The sequence below is a fragment of the Cryptotermes secundus genome, unplaced genomic scaffold, assembly GCF_002891405.2.
Source record: "Cryptotermes secundus unplaced genomic scaffold, Csec_1.0 scaffold168, whole genome shotgun sequence".
NCBI lineage: Eukaryota > Metazoa > Arthropoda > Insecta > Blattodea > Kalotermitidae > Cryptotermes > Cryptotermes secundus.
In genome coordinates, this window is record NW_019721760.1 from 456,592 (window position 1) to 472,856 (window position 16,265).

General features: G+C 33.7%; 1 protein-coding gene across 2 annotated transcripts in view; it reads left to right on the forward strand.

Moving 5' to 3' along the window:
- LOC111875626 (voltage-dependent calcium channel type A subunit alpha-1) overlaps positions 1-16,265 on the forward strand; it is a 500,175-nt gene that overhangs the window by 400,399 nt on the left and 83,511 nt on the right. Inside the window, exons 28-29 of one of the 2 annotated variants that reach the window (XM_023872012.2) lie at positions 2,142-2,252; positions 13,006-13,089. In XM_023872012.2, coding sequence (XP_023727780.1) covers positions 2,142-2,252; positions 13,006-13,089 — 195 coding nt within the window. The remainder of the gene's footprint in view (positions 1-2,141; positions 2,253-13,005; positions 13,090-16,265) is intronic. The other variant, XM_033755887.1, reaches the window with a different exon arrangement.

A 16,265-nucleotide genomic window follows, 5' to 3' on the forward strand; every position in this document is an offset into this window, starting at 1 on the left:
CAGATCAAAAAACAAACATTCCATTCCAACAGGAACAAGTTAAGGCATTCATAATATAAAACAAATAATAAAAGAACATATCAGCCATATATACTCATACAACAAAACTCCCCCGGTATAGAACTCTCAAAGGTTTCAGGCATCAGTACAAGCTCTTTTTTCATTTCATTACTCATCCATTATTTCCATAAAATCCAATACTTTAGGACGTGGAAAAGTCATAATAGATAAACAAGTAGTACAAAGAACTAAGTCAAGACATAAGAATAGAACCAGAATACAATTAATCTTACCGACTAGTATATACAAAAAATTCATCCACAGTATAAAATGGGTGACAAGTCAAGGCATTCATATAATAAAACAAATTTAAAAGAAAAAAGAACATATCAGCCATATATACTCATACAACAAAACTCCCCCGGTATAGAACTCTCAAAGGTTTCAGGCGTCAGTACAAGCTCTTTTTTTATTTTCATTACTCATCTATAATTTCCATAAAAACCAATACTTTAGGATGTGGAAAAGTCATATTAAATAAATAAATAGTATAAAGAACTAAGTCAAGACATAAGAATAGAACCAGAATACAATTAATCTTACCGACTAGTATATACAAAAAATTCATCCACAGTATAAAATGGGTGACAAGTCAAGGCATTCATATAATAAAACAAATTTAAAAGAAAAAAGAACATATCAGCTATATATACAACAAAAAATTCCCTGGTTTACAAAAACAACGCAGAACCAACACATCTTATAATAGAACTCTCAAAGGTTTCAGGCGTCAGTACAAGCTCTTTTTTTATTTTCATTACTCATCTATAATTTCCATAAAAACCAATACTTTAGGATGTGGAAAAGTCATATTAAATAAATAAATAGTATAAAGAACTAAGTCAAGACATAAGAATAGAACCAGAATACATAATATAAACAATAGTAAAGGAATGTATGTAAATTAGAATGCATATATGTATATATTTAACATTGTAAATTACAGTTATAATGAACTAGAGTTTGGAAGGCAAGATATTTTGAGTTGAAAGTCACAAGCAGGCTAATACTATGAATGCAGTATGCAGCAAACAATACAGACCAAGCAAGCTGGCCCAAGTGATGATGTCTTTTGACTTGTATACGTTAAGTTCCCAGTTCAAATCTGTAACAAAACACATCCGTCTTGACTGTGGTTCTTCATAGTTTTCTTAGACCCTCCTGTTAAACACTGGAATACACCTTAAACTAGGCTACAGCTGCTTCCTTCCACATCCATTCCAATTCATTATCTTCCATACATTTGACGCTCTTTAGTTGTTGATTGTATGTTAAATAAGATAAATAAATATGAAAAAGAAAACAATGCAGTAATGCTGTGGGAGGAACAGCAGAGAGGATTGACAACATATATGCAGTTTGATGTCTTTATTGCAGCAAAAATTATTATTATAGTACTTCTGCCTCTGCCACTTGAACAGAGCCTTTGAAAAATATTCTTCTCCTCCCAAATAAGTTCACTTGTTATGTAAGCGAACATCTTGTTTGTAATTATTATCACTATAAATTAGTAAAATGGTATCACTGTGGAGTGAGTTTTAGAACACAACACAGAAGTATTAACGTGTATTTCGTGTTTGTTGATATTTTTGCATGATTTTGACCATGAGGCAAAATTTTGTGGATCTAATATCACTTTATAATCATAGAAATATTGTCATTCAGTTTGAGAGAAACTATTTTTCTACTGATCCATGGATACTAACAGATTAATATTTTAAATTTTACAAACAAATTCTTTAGTTTTTGCATAACATTCAACTGCAGGCTTGGAAGGCAACCCGGATAATTTACTCAAGAGACAGAAAGGGGTGACAGATGCAGTGTTTTCTCTTTAAATTCAGGTACAAAGCCTAAAAATAAATAAGAATCCATCATGGATTAAGTAAAAAGGACTTGTTATAAAAACTTTTGTTGATTTTATATTAATCAGAATTTAAGACTGCTCATTTCTTATTGTAAAGTGTTCATAATGAAGATACAAAGAAAAGAGTATAAACTCCTGATTCTATGCATAATAAAATACACACACACATGACAAGTAGTAGAATTGCTAACTTGTGCGTGTTCTGTTTGTCTAGTACCACGATGCCCCACCACTGCTAGCCGATATCCTCCATATCATGAACTCGCTCTTCACCCTGTTCTTCTTCATAGAATGCGTGTTGAAACTGATCGCATATGGATGCAAGGTGAAGCCCATTATTAAAGTCTAAACCTATAACACACTCTCAGTATTGCTTGTATATCAAGCTAGGAGGTGGCCTGGTGGACATGCAGTTTTGCTATTTTTATAATTGTTAATTAGAAATAACATGTTGGTTGCCTGGTTTTCTTCTAGATATTAAATTACATGAGTACTAGATATCAGATGTGTGTAGCTGGATGTAGTAGTAAGCTAACCCACTCAGATACTAGATGGGACTTCACATCCTAGACATTCCTAATATAAAATTTTATGAAACAAAAAAGATAATTTTCTCATAAATATTGCCGAAACTGAAAAATCCAATGATTTTTCTTATGTAGGTTTTAATTTTATGAATTAACAAGCATGTTCCCACTTTAATTTCATGGTTCTCCTCTGAATAACCGCATGGATATCATTTATGGTCTGTCTGTGCTATTTGGCACATATGTCTTCAACCAAGCTTCAGTCTTACATCTCTGTGTTGTAGAGCAACATATAATCAGAATCACCTTTTAAAAACACACAGAAAATTGAGAAAGAAAATTAAAATTATCTTCCCTACTCTATAACCAGCCAAGTGTCAAGACAGAAATGAAGCTCCTGATTTAGAAACAGAGGAAGTGATGAAGTGCTGTCTGGCCAGGGATATTACATATCTCAGGGAGCAGTTGCAGATAACTCAGAGAAATTTAATTTCAGTATGTGCTTATCAATTTTGGAGCCAAGATACCTAAGTTAGTGTAGTGATTGGCTATGGGGTGGATGACCTGGGTTCGATTCCTACCAGGGGCAAGAATTTTTCACTTGTGTTTAACATCCTGAAGCTCTGAAGCTCACCCAGCCTCCTGTCTTATTGTTATCCAGGGACAGGGTTAAAGTGGCAGGATGTGAAGCTGATCACTTTTTCCTATTTACTGCTGAGGTCAAAAATGGTGAGGCTACATCTCCACTCCCCCCTGTCATTTCTTGGCATAGTGCTTAACTAAATAATTGAGTACAGGGATAAATTCACCTTTTACTTTACCTATTATTAGTTAAATTTAACTCCTACTTCACATGAAACTGAAATTGAAATTTTATCACTCTTCTCAATATTAGCTCATTTTACAGCAATTGAAACATGACCTCATTTAGATATGTATCTCTTTTAAAATATCTACAATAATTATATATTTTATAAAACATGAATCAAATAATAGATTCCTCTTTTCCAGACTAGGTTTGTTTCATATGTTACATTATGTTGGAAACTTTTTGTTTTCTGCTGTGTAGCAAGACTCTGGCACATTGGATAAAATAGAAGAGGGCAATAAATCTATTTGTATCTGCACTAAATTATCAGGACTGTGGGAGACTAGATATCTGCGAAGGACATATTTGAAAAATGTGTACTCACTGGAATTCATCTCTTCTTCTTTTTTTCCTTTGCAAAAAAATCTTAAAAATAGTATGTAATGAGTGTTGCAGTGCTAATATATTGTGATGTGATTCCTGAAAGCTGGAATATGACCATCTGCTAGTTACTGACACCAAGTTGTCACATATAAGGGGTTAGCATGATGAATAATAATGAGTTCTAGATTTGATGATTGGATTTATTGGATGTTTCTATTACAATTGAAGTCAATTATGACAGCTTACACATTGAACTCCTTCTTAATGACGTTTGTTTGACAAAATCTCTGTGAGGAATCTTTCTAATCTCTCAAATTCTGGATCTTTACACTTTCTCACTACTACTCCTTTTATAACTGCCAGGCAGCCCACATAGAAGACACCACGTTGAACAGTTCCTCCGTTATCCTGTCGGTTTTCGCAGGAATCATGAGTTCAGCAACTTGTTCCTTGGTAGTGACTCATTTGTTCCTATCTGTTGTAAACTGAGTATCTGTTGCCATGGGAATGTGTGTTTACCAAACCATTGTCCAGCAAAGGTATATTCTGCATTGCCATGCGAAAGTGCTTGGTGAAGTTTTGCCTAGCAGATGGTCATATTCCAGCTTTCAGGTGTCACATCACAATATGAACTCAGAAACTACTCAAGATACTGATTTCTTTTTCTGTCTTAAATATATATTATACCCATGAGCATTACTAATAAAAGGAATGCCTACCTGTAGTGCAAGTTCCCATTGCCTCATCCCCACCAGTTAAGAGCTTTAACACTACTGTGATATGAAATGTAGAACAGGCTTAGATTTAATTGATGTGTCTGTATTAGAACAAAGTGTCTAAACAAATTACTAGAAAATATTGGTGATAGTTCAGTTGTGCAGATAAAGTTAATGCATAGTATATTAATCCTCTTAACGAGTTCCTTATGAATTAGTTACTTGAAAGTCCTAAAATATCAGCTTCTAAAATCATCTCCAACTGTTTTGATGTTTTCTGTATTAGATAGAGTTAGATATACAACATTTTGGATGAAGCATCCAAAGTAACTTACAGACTGGAGTTGTCATCATGTTTCCTATTCTTCTCTCAGACAGGAACGGCCCTCTTCTCTCTGTTATTATATATTATCATAAGGAATTTATTCAGCAGCATCTTTAAATGCACAGGCAGTTGTGTGACACTGTTATTTAAATTTTCAGTAACAGCATTTAAGGAATTCTCACAGAAGGTAACATGTCAGTAACATAATTATGGGCTGAATGAACAGGGTTCAATTCCTGGCATGGGAAGATTTTTCTCTTTGCCACCATATCCAGACTAGCTCTGGGCTCTACACAACACTTTATCCAGCCTGTGATGCTGTTTCTTTGTGGGAAATAAAGTGATCCAAGCATGAACCTGACAGCCTACCTCCATCTAGAACCAAGGTTGAGAATCTATATCTCCATTTCTCATACACCATAGCATGGTGCACAATTATTTACGGGAACAATGTTCCTTTATGTAGAATATATACTTTTATATAAATTTATTTTGATATACACATATGTGCATATATATTATCTGTTTTCCAGTTACCTATTTAATTATATATGATATATTCAGTGTCCTAATCTCAGAGATTTTCAAACTTACAAAAAAGCGACTTTTAGTTTAGCAAATGTAAGACCATGCCATAGCTCAAGCAGTTAGTCGCTGGCTTCCCACCGCTGTGGCCCAGGTTCAATCCTGAGTCTGGTCAAGTGGGATTTGTGGTGGACAAAGTGGCGCTGGGGCAGGTTTTCTCTGAGTACTTCGGTTTCCCCTGCCAATCTTCATTCCACCAAATTTTCCATCATCATAATCACCTGGGGCAGGTACAATAGGCCAATCAGTGGCCCCCCTGTGCCGAGTGGACCCAGCTGGACCACACCTTCCACTGAGTGAAAATTATCAAATGTAGAACATTCACCAATTACACCACCTTTTCTTATATTTATTCCAAACATTTGTTTTACATTTAATCGTTCAACAACTTGGATCACTGTAATGAAATTTATTATTCCCCCCTTCCTGCAGGAAAGGATTAACTTACAGACAGACAACAGAGGTGTAATATACTTTCATTAACATGAATTGCTTAGAAAAATTTTTGTTCCATTTCTTTGTCATATATTCATTTCAATCTCAGTATTCATTAGCTACTCAGTGTAGAGTCTGATGTTCTCTTAAGACCACAAAGATAATTTTGACTTCACATAAACTTAGTCATTGAGGTTGTTATCAGAATTCTAAAGGAAGGGAAAAATTGCATAGATGGAGTTGATAGATGTATTACCACCACCTCCCCCACCCTCCAAATATACAAAAAATGGAAGTGGCTGAGTACATAAGAGCCATCTTAAAGATTTAATTTCTCAGAATTAGTATTTTCTTGAACTTTAGGTAAAATTAGTAGTTTTACTCTTCATGATTTGATATATGGTTGCTGAGTAGGGAATGGAATACAGGTGTAGTTCTGAGATCAGCTCATACTCTATATGAAGATTAAATTGAACTTTATCAAGATTATGGTCTATTGGGATGTGAGGCCGTATAGTTTGGTAGATAAGTACCAACGTTTCGTAGGAACTGCTGCATCCTTCTTCAAGACAACTAACTACCTTCCTAGTCATTATACATGTAGTGTACAACTTTTTCTCTTAATACATTGTACTGGACTTCATTTTCCAGTGGTGTACCAAGACTTTGAAATAAACAGTTTTTATCTCTGGCTAAAGTTTCCACAGATAATCCTTCAGTTTCATAAACATAAAGTTGTGATCACTTTTTATGGACATAAGTATAGTTTCATTGTAATTTTTAAGGGTGCACCTTTTCACATCAGAGTGGGTTGGGGTTACTCAACAGCCAACTTGTACAAGTATAGTTTTCTTCACATTCTTTGTAACAAAAGTATTTGGATTTGGTTTAGAGTTAATTTACAACAGTTTTCATTCTGGAAACAAGTAGTTCTGTACATGACCTCAGGCTGCCTTTACATTTGTGCCATTGCTAAGGGAAGGGGTTGTAGAGTCTTCAGTTTATTTTCTTTTGCTCCTTAGTGAGATTCTTCATAAAGTGTTTTTTCTTAAATTGTATAGCTTTCTCTGTTCAGTATTGGGGGACACACACATCGTGTCTTGGTTAGTTTTCAAAACAAAGGGGTTTTACCTTCTTAATGTCAGAGAAAGCCATAAACAAATCAGACTGTAAGACCAATGTATTTAATACCAAAAGTAATTATTTTTTATTGTTTCATTTTATATCATTTTCCATTTGGATTAAGAAAGAAAATCTAAAGTAATTAGAGGAGAGAGTGTTGAGCTTGGAGTCATGTGTGAGTCATGAAAGTAGCTATATTTGAATTTTATGTTGGTGTACTGATATGTTTGACGGCCTTCCAAATCAGCATGGTAGAACACAGATAATGAAGTAGAATGTATATGGTCTTAGATTATTAGCTAAATGAAATAACTGAACTTGTAAACTAGGTGCAGATACCTCAAATCCTCAGATGGCTAAGCATCACATCACTATTTTTTTTATTGCTAGTGGGGTGGGACTAAGTCCCTTGTACTTCAGCCACTTCTGGCCTATTGTACCAGCCCCAGATGACAGGTGAGGGTGATTGTGGAGGAATTGCTGGAATGAAGATTGGCAGGGGAAACCGAAGTACTCAGAGAAAACCTGCCCCAGTATCACTTTGTCCACCACAAATCCCACTTGAGCAGACCCGGGCTGCCGTGACGGGAAGATCACATCACTAAATCAAAAGAAAAATGATTATGAATTTCACTATTTCACCATTTCTCTTTGAGAATGATGTGATATTTGATTTGTAATCAGGCTTTCATACAAACACCAAGCTCTCATTTATCACAATAATATTTCAGATTGTTCCTACACAACTTCTATCTCTATAAAAGTAACATATATTTTTATAAAATTGAGTTGTCTAGCACTGATGTATCTGTTTAATTTTCACCCATAATTGCAGTGTTAATTTAGGCAGATTATATTTTCATTTTCCAATTTCATTAATTCGTAGATATAGTCTTGTAACTAAGTTTTATACCACCTACCATAAACAGCAGACCCTATATACTGTTCATGTTTACACAGTGCTTATGTGCTATTCTGGTTTAGTTATCAGTGGTACATTTCATTGATTGTTCCTCATCACAGGTTTTGTGTGTAGTATTAGGTAAGAGAGAGTACAAATTCTAGAGCTGAATTTTAAATTTTAAATTCAGGTTAGGATCTAAGGGCTGAAAACATAAGGTTCTAATTTTGATTGTAAAGATTGAAAGTATATTATAAAAGATAAAACAACTCCATTCAGTGTGACTGTTGAAGTTTTTACTACTTCAATTCTTAACACCCTTACATGTGTCGGTCCCTAGATACCATCATCAGAGGGACATCGATACTCTTTGGGAGCCACTATTACAATGGGTGTTCTGAATGTTAAAATATATACACATACAATTTTTTTAATGCACAATATATACAAAATCCATAATTTTTTTTTCACAACTACAGTGGTTGTCTTGGTATACTAAAGTTTTTAAAACTTTTGTTATATAGGTTTAAATTTTTATTTACATTACAAATATTGTATATGTATATATTCTAACATTCAGAACACCCATTGTAATAGTGGTTTCCAAAGAGTATCGATGTCCCTCTGATGATGGTCTATAGGGACAGAAACATGTAAAGGCATGAAGAATTGAAGTAGTAAAATCTTCAACAGTTACACTGGACGGTGTTGTTTTATCTTTTATAATATTGTTAGAGTGACGGACCAGAATGAATCAAACCAAATTCATTGAGATTATAATGTCCAACTCATGACCTAAAGTCTGAAAAATTGTAATTTAAGACTGAAAAATTAATTGAAAATATGAGAGAGAAATTTGGTACTTATAATCAGGAAACATAACAATAATTTATGACCCGAGGTCTGACAAGTGCCAAATTCAGGATCTAAAGACTGACAAAATAATAGTCCAAACTAGGATCTGAAGACTGGGAAAATAACAGCCTTATTTAGAATGTAAAAACTGAAGGCATGACAATAAAATTTAGGATCTAAACACTGAAACATAAGATCCTAATTTAAAATCTGAAGGCTTAAAACATAACTGCCCAATGTAGGATCTGAGCACTGGAAATATAACAGCCTAATTTAGAATCTGGCATCTGAAAACATAACAATGTCATGCAGGTTTCATAGACTAGAATATTAGAACCTAATTGAGAACTTGAAGTGTGGAAAACATAACAGCTTTTAGTTAGAATAAACATTATTAAGCATAGAAACCACCTGATTGGAAAATGTGAAGTACTGCAGCATATCAGTGTTCTTCATTAAATTCAAGTGTGTGCAGTTATGAATGTAGGTGTGAGTAAGTGTGTTAGTGTGTGTGTGTCCATGATACTGAGTGGTATAGCACTGCAACATGTATTATATCTCACCTAGACAAGGCTGGCATAGGGATGACCATCAATCAGCTTTGGGTAAGTGGTGGACTAGACTGGAAACTGTGTCTGTCAGAACTATTGCATCTATCATACACGCATAACTGAGCACATACTGAAGATCTGGAAACAGCTGTGTTATGCAGTGTTTGTCATGAAACCAAATTACAATTTGCATTAGGATTGCTCATATATTCCTTATTGTTCATACCAGTTTTATTTCAGATCTTCAGTTATTCAATCATGTCAAAATGTCTTGTGTTTTAGATATTTCTTATGTCATAACACCAAATAACTTAAGGTAAAATTTTGAAAATCTTCCTGGTTATAAAATAACATCTTGGAAACTAAAAAGTAATATGAACATAAGAATTATTATATACTAAAGCTTTACTGTGAAGCAAGAGCTTCCATTGATAATAATAGTGACTAAAAATTCCTCTCTCCCTAAGCTGAAATGTTTCACAGTAGTGCAAATCTTTCTGTATGTAAATTAATTCAGTGTTGTTACATTTTCCCATAACTTCCAATAAGCAATTAAGTAAAATAATATATAATTCATACTAAAGATATGCTGTCATGGTTTCATCATCTAGATCAATGTTGTTGATAATCCTACCTGTAATATAACCATAAACTCTACATGTTACATTAAAGAGTAAAGACCAGTATCATAAATATTCACAGGATAGATCTAGATTGAGGAAATGGAAACATTACCGCATTATGAGATTTTAGATTCACATGGCAGTGAATGTTAAGATTATTGTCTCCTGGGATGTGATAGTGTGTGGTTCAGTAGATAGGTACCTTGGTTTCAGAGAAAACTACACTCTCCATCTTCAGGGCAGAAGATGGCTGCAGCAAGTTCCTCTGAAACCATGGTACCTATCTACCAAAGTGATTGAAGTCACGCCCCAGAAGCCCTTATCTTACCATTGCATTAAATCACATTAAATTAGAAGTTGCCTTAGGAGGATCATGGGAAATGACATAATTGCACTTTAAATATTTGAGGTTGTACATGGAGAAAGAATGGAAAAACCATAAATTTGTTGCTACATTTTTTTTGGGTGGGGGGTGATTTTTCAAGATCTAGAAAATATATATTAGCAGATAACAGTTCTTTTATTTCTGAATGTGACAATGTAATTTTCTTATCATATGGGCAGTCATCATAATTATATTTATGTTATTGCCGTTGCATTGAGAATCATGATCAAACAAAAAGAAGTGATTATGATTGTGTTCTAAAATAATATTTCATGAATTTGCAGCAATATATTTTAAATTATACATTTTAAAAGTGAAATATCATTAAATTAGTTTGATTTAAAAAGGGCAGATGTTAGAAGATTGATTTTTTTATTTGTTCTATCATGACAAAAGTATTTTAACTGAGCATTGCTTTAAGACCTACACTTTATGACACACAAGTTGAGTAGTCTTCACATTTACATGCATCCCACCGGATCTGACCAAGATTGCTGCCATTGCTTTGGTTGCACCAGTTAGTGGTTTGCTTTTACAACTACAGCCATTTACAATATCAAGAATTTGCAATCAATGCACCAGAAAATTCTTGATATTAATATGTACTCGTATTATCCAAGTTGTCCAGCTGAAATACTGGATATCACCCTGGATAATACAAACTACCATTTTATTAATATCCATTCTTATCTAGTACATTCATTATAATTTCAAAGTTATATGAAGTTATATGTTATGAACTACTCATTCCCATAATAAACATGGTTCATGAATACTAAACTGACCCTGAGCACACATTTGACCATAACAAGTAGCCTAATGCACATGCTTGTATTTGGTTTGTGTCACTGAACATTTTAATACCAGTTCATTTTATTCTCATTGGGCTTTACTTTGATGGCAATGTCAGTGGCCAAGGCAATTTTAATTAGTTTTCACTAATCAAAAAGTTATGCAAGTCTCTTTCACTTATGAGTTTCAAAAAAGTTATAAAATAAGAGACTTCAGTTCTCTTAAAGCCACAGTAGTCAGTGAAGAAACTGCAACTATTTTATTTATTTCTGTAAATAATGTTACAATAACACTCATTGCAATAACAAAAAAGATTCTCTATACCATTTGTTGACTCAGCAAGTTAGGAAATGTGCAGATATTGCAATAGTTCTTGTGCCTTTGTCCTGTTATTGTCTCTGGATTTTCGTTTCACGAATGCACACTTCTGATGCTGTCTTAAACAGTATAAAACAGCTGGGTCAGATGATCAGAGACCTACAATATGGAGTTTTGTCAAAATTATTCCAAACATGTGAATTACAGAGAAAGTTATTTGGAATAAAATGTATATTTCATGTGGCTGAACAACCTATTTGGGGGAGGAGCATTTTATCTGATTAAATATTGAGTGAACTGTGCTCAAGATATGCACAAGAATACATATAGATGTCCATGTAAAATGACAGTTATTTTCATCCAATTTTAATCTTAATTTGAATATTCTGGCACAATGTAAAACCCCCAAATGTCAAATGTAATGAGAATCTTTTCAATGGTTTTTGAGTGACATACATAAAAATGGATATGTGCATACATTTTTTCTAACTTCTGTTTTGATTGTATGATAACTGTAGAAATTAATATTTCTTAAATCCAAATAATTCTTATTGTATCATATAAGAACAATATTATTGTATAGTATTTCCCTTTTAAAAGCATATCAGAATTCAGAAATTTGAGATTCTTATGGTGGTGACCACAAAGAAAACTTTCCCTTGGGATATGTCACCATGCAGTCTTATGGATATTTTCCAGTCTTTCAAAGGAATGTTCCTCCAAACTTTTGGTCGGTATTTACTGGAATACATGCTGTCACATTCCAGAAGCCAGTAATCTTCAACTTTATCAAAGTTTATGCATAAAATAATCTTGCAACAGCACATAATTATTCACACTCTCATGTACACAAATATTTCAAGTTTTACAGACGTGTATTGTTAGTGTCATAATGACTGTGCTACATAAGAATGGAGGTTATGCTTTTTTATATTTGGTCAACATAAGTGGTTGAATTCTACTGAATTTTGCAGAGTGTTTATCCAATGGTACTAGCTTCTTCTTACAAATGGGTTACCTTGTGTTGGGTTAAATATCGTGGTCATGCTACTATGCAGAGTGAGTTTGTGCATGCACCAAATATTCATTCTGGATCACTGACTTTATCTATCTTCTGTTTTATTTCTTCTGTTAACAAAAGTAATTACTCCTGACATACCTTCACCCTGCATTAAGCCTCAACATTCTTCCTGAAATAACCAGTCAAATATAATCTAACTGATGTATGGAGCCTGTAGCTCCTGGATGGTTATTATCGATAGCAGTTTAATAATGCATGCTGGATTCTGTCAAATAAGCTGCCAGTCATTACATTCTTATTCTTGTTTCCATCCTATCTCTTTTTTCAAATCCATTTCTTGTAGCTTTAAGATGTCAGCTTGTTGGTAATTAACTCTCAGTGCAACAAGTATCAATGATTTTAAATGTTTAAGAAACAAATACAGAACTAATGTTAATATGAAATGAATCTTTTCATGGATAGATTAACCGTTCTCTCACAGATAGAAACAAGAGCTGCTTGCTTCTTTCTGTGAGATCTATTGCTGAAAGTGTCATTTCATGCAACAAACATTAGCGTATGTGTTTGTTTTATATTTTGTAACACTGCAGCTTATATATATATATATATATATATATATGAGAGTACCAATATTATGATAAGTTTATCTCCAAAAATGGAACTGCCAATTATAAAAATTTGTTCTGTTGTTTCAGTGTAAATTTCATATGATAACATGTATTGGTTACAGAATTTCTTCAAGGACCCTTGGAATACATTTGACTTCATCACAGTTATTGGCAGCATTATAGATGCCCTAGTTATAGAACTGGGGGTAAGTAAAACAGAAGTCATACTGGCTTCATGGTGCATGACCTGCTCGTCTGCTCTTAAGACAAATATATAGGAGTTAGTGTGTATAATTATTACATATGTTTTAGCATTTTTCACAACTGCAGTGTAATGAAAACTGATTGAAATTTTTCTTTACAAAATGTTGATTTAAATATTCTAGGATGCTAGTTCTGATTTTAGTTTACATTTCTGATACAAAGAAATTTAACTCTTACCTTTAATATCCCTAAAACCATTGCTGATATAGAGGTCTGTGCATCTGCTGAATTAATCAAGTCATTTCCATACATATCGAATCATCTGAATATTATCCCACTTTAATCAGATTATGTATCTTCCTTCTTGTGTCCACTTGTCACTACTTCTACATATATAACTCATAATTCTTACAACCATCAATCAAGGACTATGTAGAAAAATGAAGTAAGAATATTACTGCAATTTCATCATCTATTATATTTCTAATTAGTTGCAAAGCAGAAAAATTTGGCACTGAACAATAAAAATCATGTTTAGCCTTTCATGCATTTAATATGAATCATAATTTATATAACATAAAATAATCACATATGATTACAGTCAATTTCATTTGTTAATACCACACCATTTTCATTTCCTGCAATCAAAAAGACAAAAACTATTTTCCTTTAGAAAGTTGAAATGTCCATATGCTAACTTCACTTTGCTGTCTATCAGATACGTTAATATCAGCACTTACATGCTCCAGATGGTTATGGCTAGAGAAATTATTAGTGTAGCTACAAGTTCCTTTTTATAATAGATGACATTGAATATTTTAAATAGAAACAAGAGTTCTGTATTCTGGGATGTGATACTGGATAGTGCAGTAGAAGATTGTTCCATTTGAGGCAAGTGTACTTACCTTCATCTTCAGGGTCAAAGAATAATCCAAGCAAGCAACTAGCAGCAAACAGAGTAAGAAAATCCAGCACAGAAACAAATAATTTAGCTGGGAATGGAAATCACTGTAATATTGACATAAGTTATATGTTGTCACTTACCTGAGGATTCATTCTTGAAGGTAAAAAATAAATCAGCTTCAGACACAAAATATTTATGATAACAAAAGTACCAACAGTATTAATTAAATAAATGTTATAACCCTTAAGTATACCACAGGATAGCTGCAGAATTAACAGCACAGGTTTTTTGTTAATACACTAGTTTTTTTTTTTTATTTTAAAGACAAAACCAATTTCCAAATATTTATGAGAGTTTAATTTTTGTTCAGTTTGTATTTATTCTGTCACATTCATTTCAGTTGATATAAATATTATTTCCCTACCTTCAACTTCAGGACGGATTTAAAGATAGAAGTACTATGTTTCTCAGAAGTGTTGGTACTCACCTACTGCACTAAATATGGTGTCATAATCCAGAAATCAGAACACTGACTTTTAAATTATTTGTCATAACTTCAGTAATAATAATGTATATTTTTAACATGCAAAAAAGACTTAACAGTGCTTCTTAAAATTTGTTAGAAACAGATATTGAATTTATTACTGTTCATTCTCTGAAGTTCACACAATTATAAACTGCAGAACTGAGAGCTTCACACTTCCAAAGTATATGCAATCATTATATGTTAGTAATTTATTCCTCTCATAAATTGTTGCTGGTAGAGAAAGAAGTATGTTGAGGTATATTGATGGATAGTCAGCCATGACTCTCAGAAAAACAAATACTTTTTTTTGGTAATTACATGTGTCTGGCAAAACTTGCAACGTAGAAGTGCAGGGTTTTGAGTAATGGCAGCTGTGCTTGCACACAAAGGATGCTGGAAGTTTAATGGAATTTTGTATCCAGCTGAATTTGCTTTGTTGAGTTGTCTGATGTCAGCATCTTTCCAATGTTTCATACAATTGATACGCTTTAAGATTTTGGATTTTTATTTTATGCTCACAAATGTTTCATTTATTGAGGCAATATTTTAGTTATCTAGTTCTTTTTAAAATATTGATTTAAAGAAATTGGTATTTTTTATTGCTAGTGGGGTGGGACTAAATCCCTTGTACTGCGGCCACTTCTGGCCTATTTTACCAGCCCCAGATGATAGGTGAGGGTGAGTGTGGAGCAATTGGTGGAATGAAGATTGGCAGGGGAAAACGAAGTACTCAGAGAAAACCTGCCCCAGCGCCACTTTGTCCACCACAAATCCCACTTGACCAGACCCGGGATCGAACCCGGGCTGCCATGGTGAGAAGCCAGCAACTAACTGCTTGAGCTATGGCGTGGCCTAAAAAAGTTGGTTTGAAATTTGGAAAAGAGTATACTGCTTATGAAAATAAACATAACTTTATTTCAAGTTGTGGAAACTGTATCAGATTTTTGAGACAGCGTTTACAAACTCAGGAAGGAGAATGAAGTGGTATTTATATTTTAGATGAAAGTGTTATAAAACAGGTTGGCTTCAGATCCACTGCAGAGCTTTCTATCCACTTTGTGTGTCAGTATTCAGTATGATAAAATAACACATATTTTAGTATAATAACATAAGAATTCCATACTTCGAAGCTAACAGATAATAGTCTTTACTGTTATCTCTTAAATATGGAGTGTATTTTTTACATGAAGCCCAGTTTTCATATCATGTTATTACCTGTGTTTGTATCTGTCTTAGTACATGATTTTCTAGCCCATAAATTCTACCTTTCTGAGTAGAACATACCATGCAAATCTGAATAAAGATGAACTTCATATTTATATTATAAATATAACAAATAATAATAAATAAGCGCAGAGTGGTCCGTTCGCAGATGGAACTGTTGTCCGTAGAGGTACTTGTGGAAATGTTCCAGTGTCCTCACTATGGCAAGTAGTTCTCGACGGGTGACGCAGTAGTTTCTCTCTGCTTTGTGTAGCGTCTTGCTGAAGTAAGCTATGACACGCTCTTTTCCGTCCTGTATTTGAGAGAGAACTCCTCCAATTCCGACATTACTTGCATCTGTGTCCACAATGAATTTCTCTCCTGGCTGTGGGTAGGCAAGAATAGGGGCAGCACATAGGGCACCCTTTAGCGTTTGAAAAGCGGCCTCCACTTCTGGAGTCCACTGGAAGGTTTGTTTCTCTTCCGTTAGTTTCATCAGTGGTTTCGCAATGTTGGAAAACCCTGAAATAAACCGCCTGTAATAC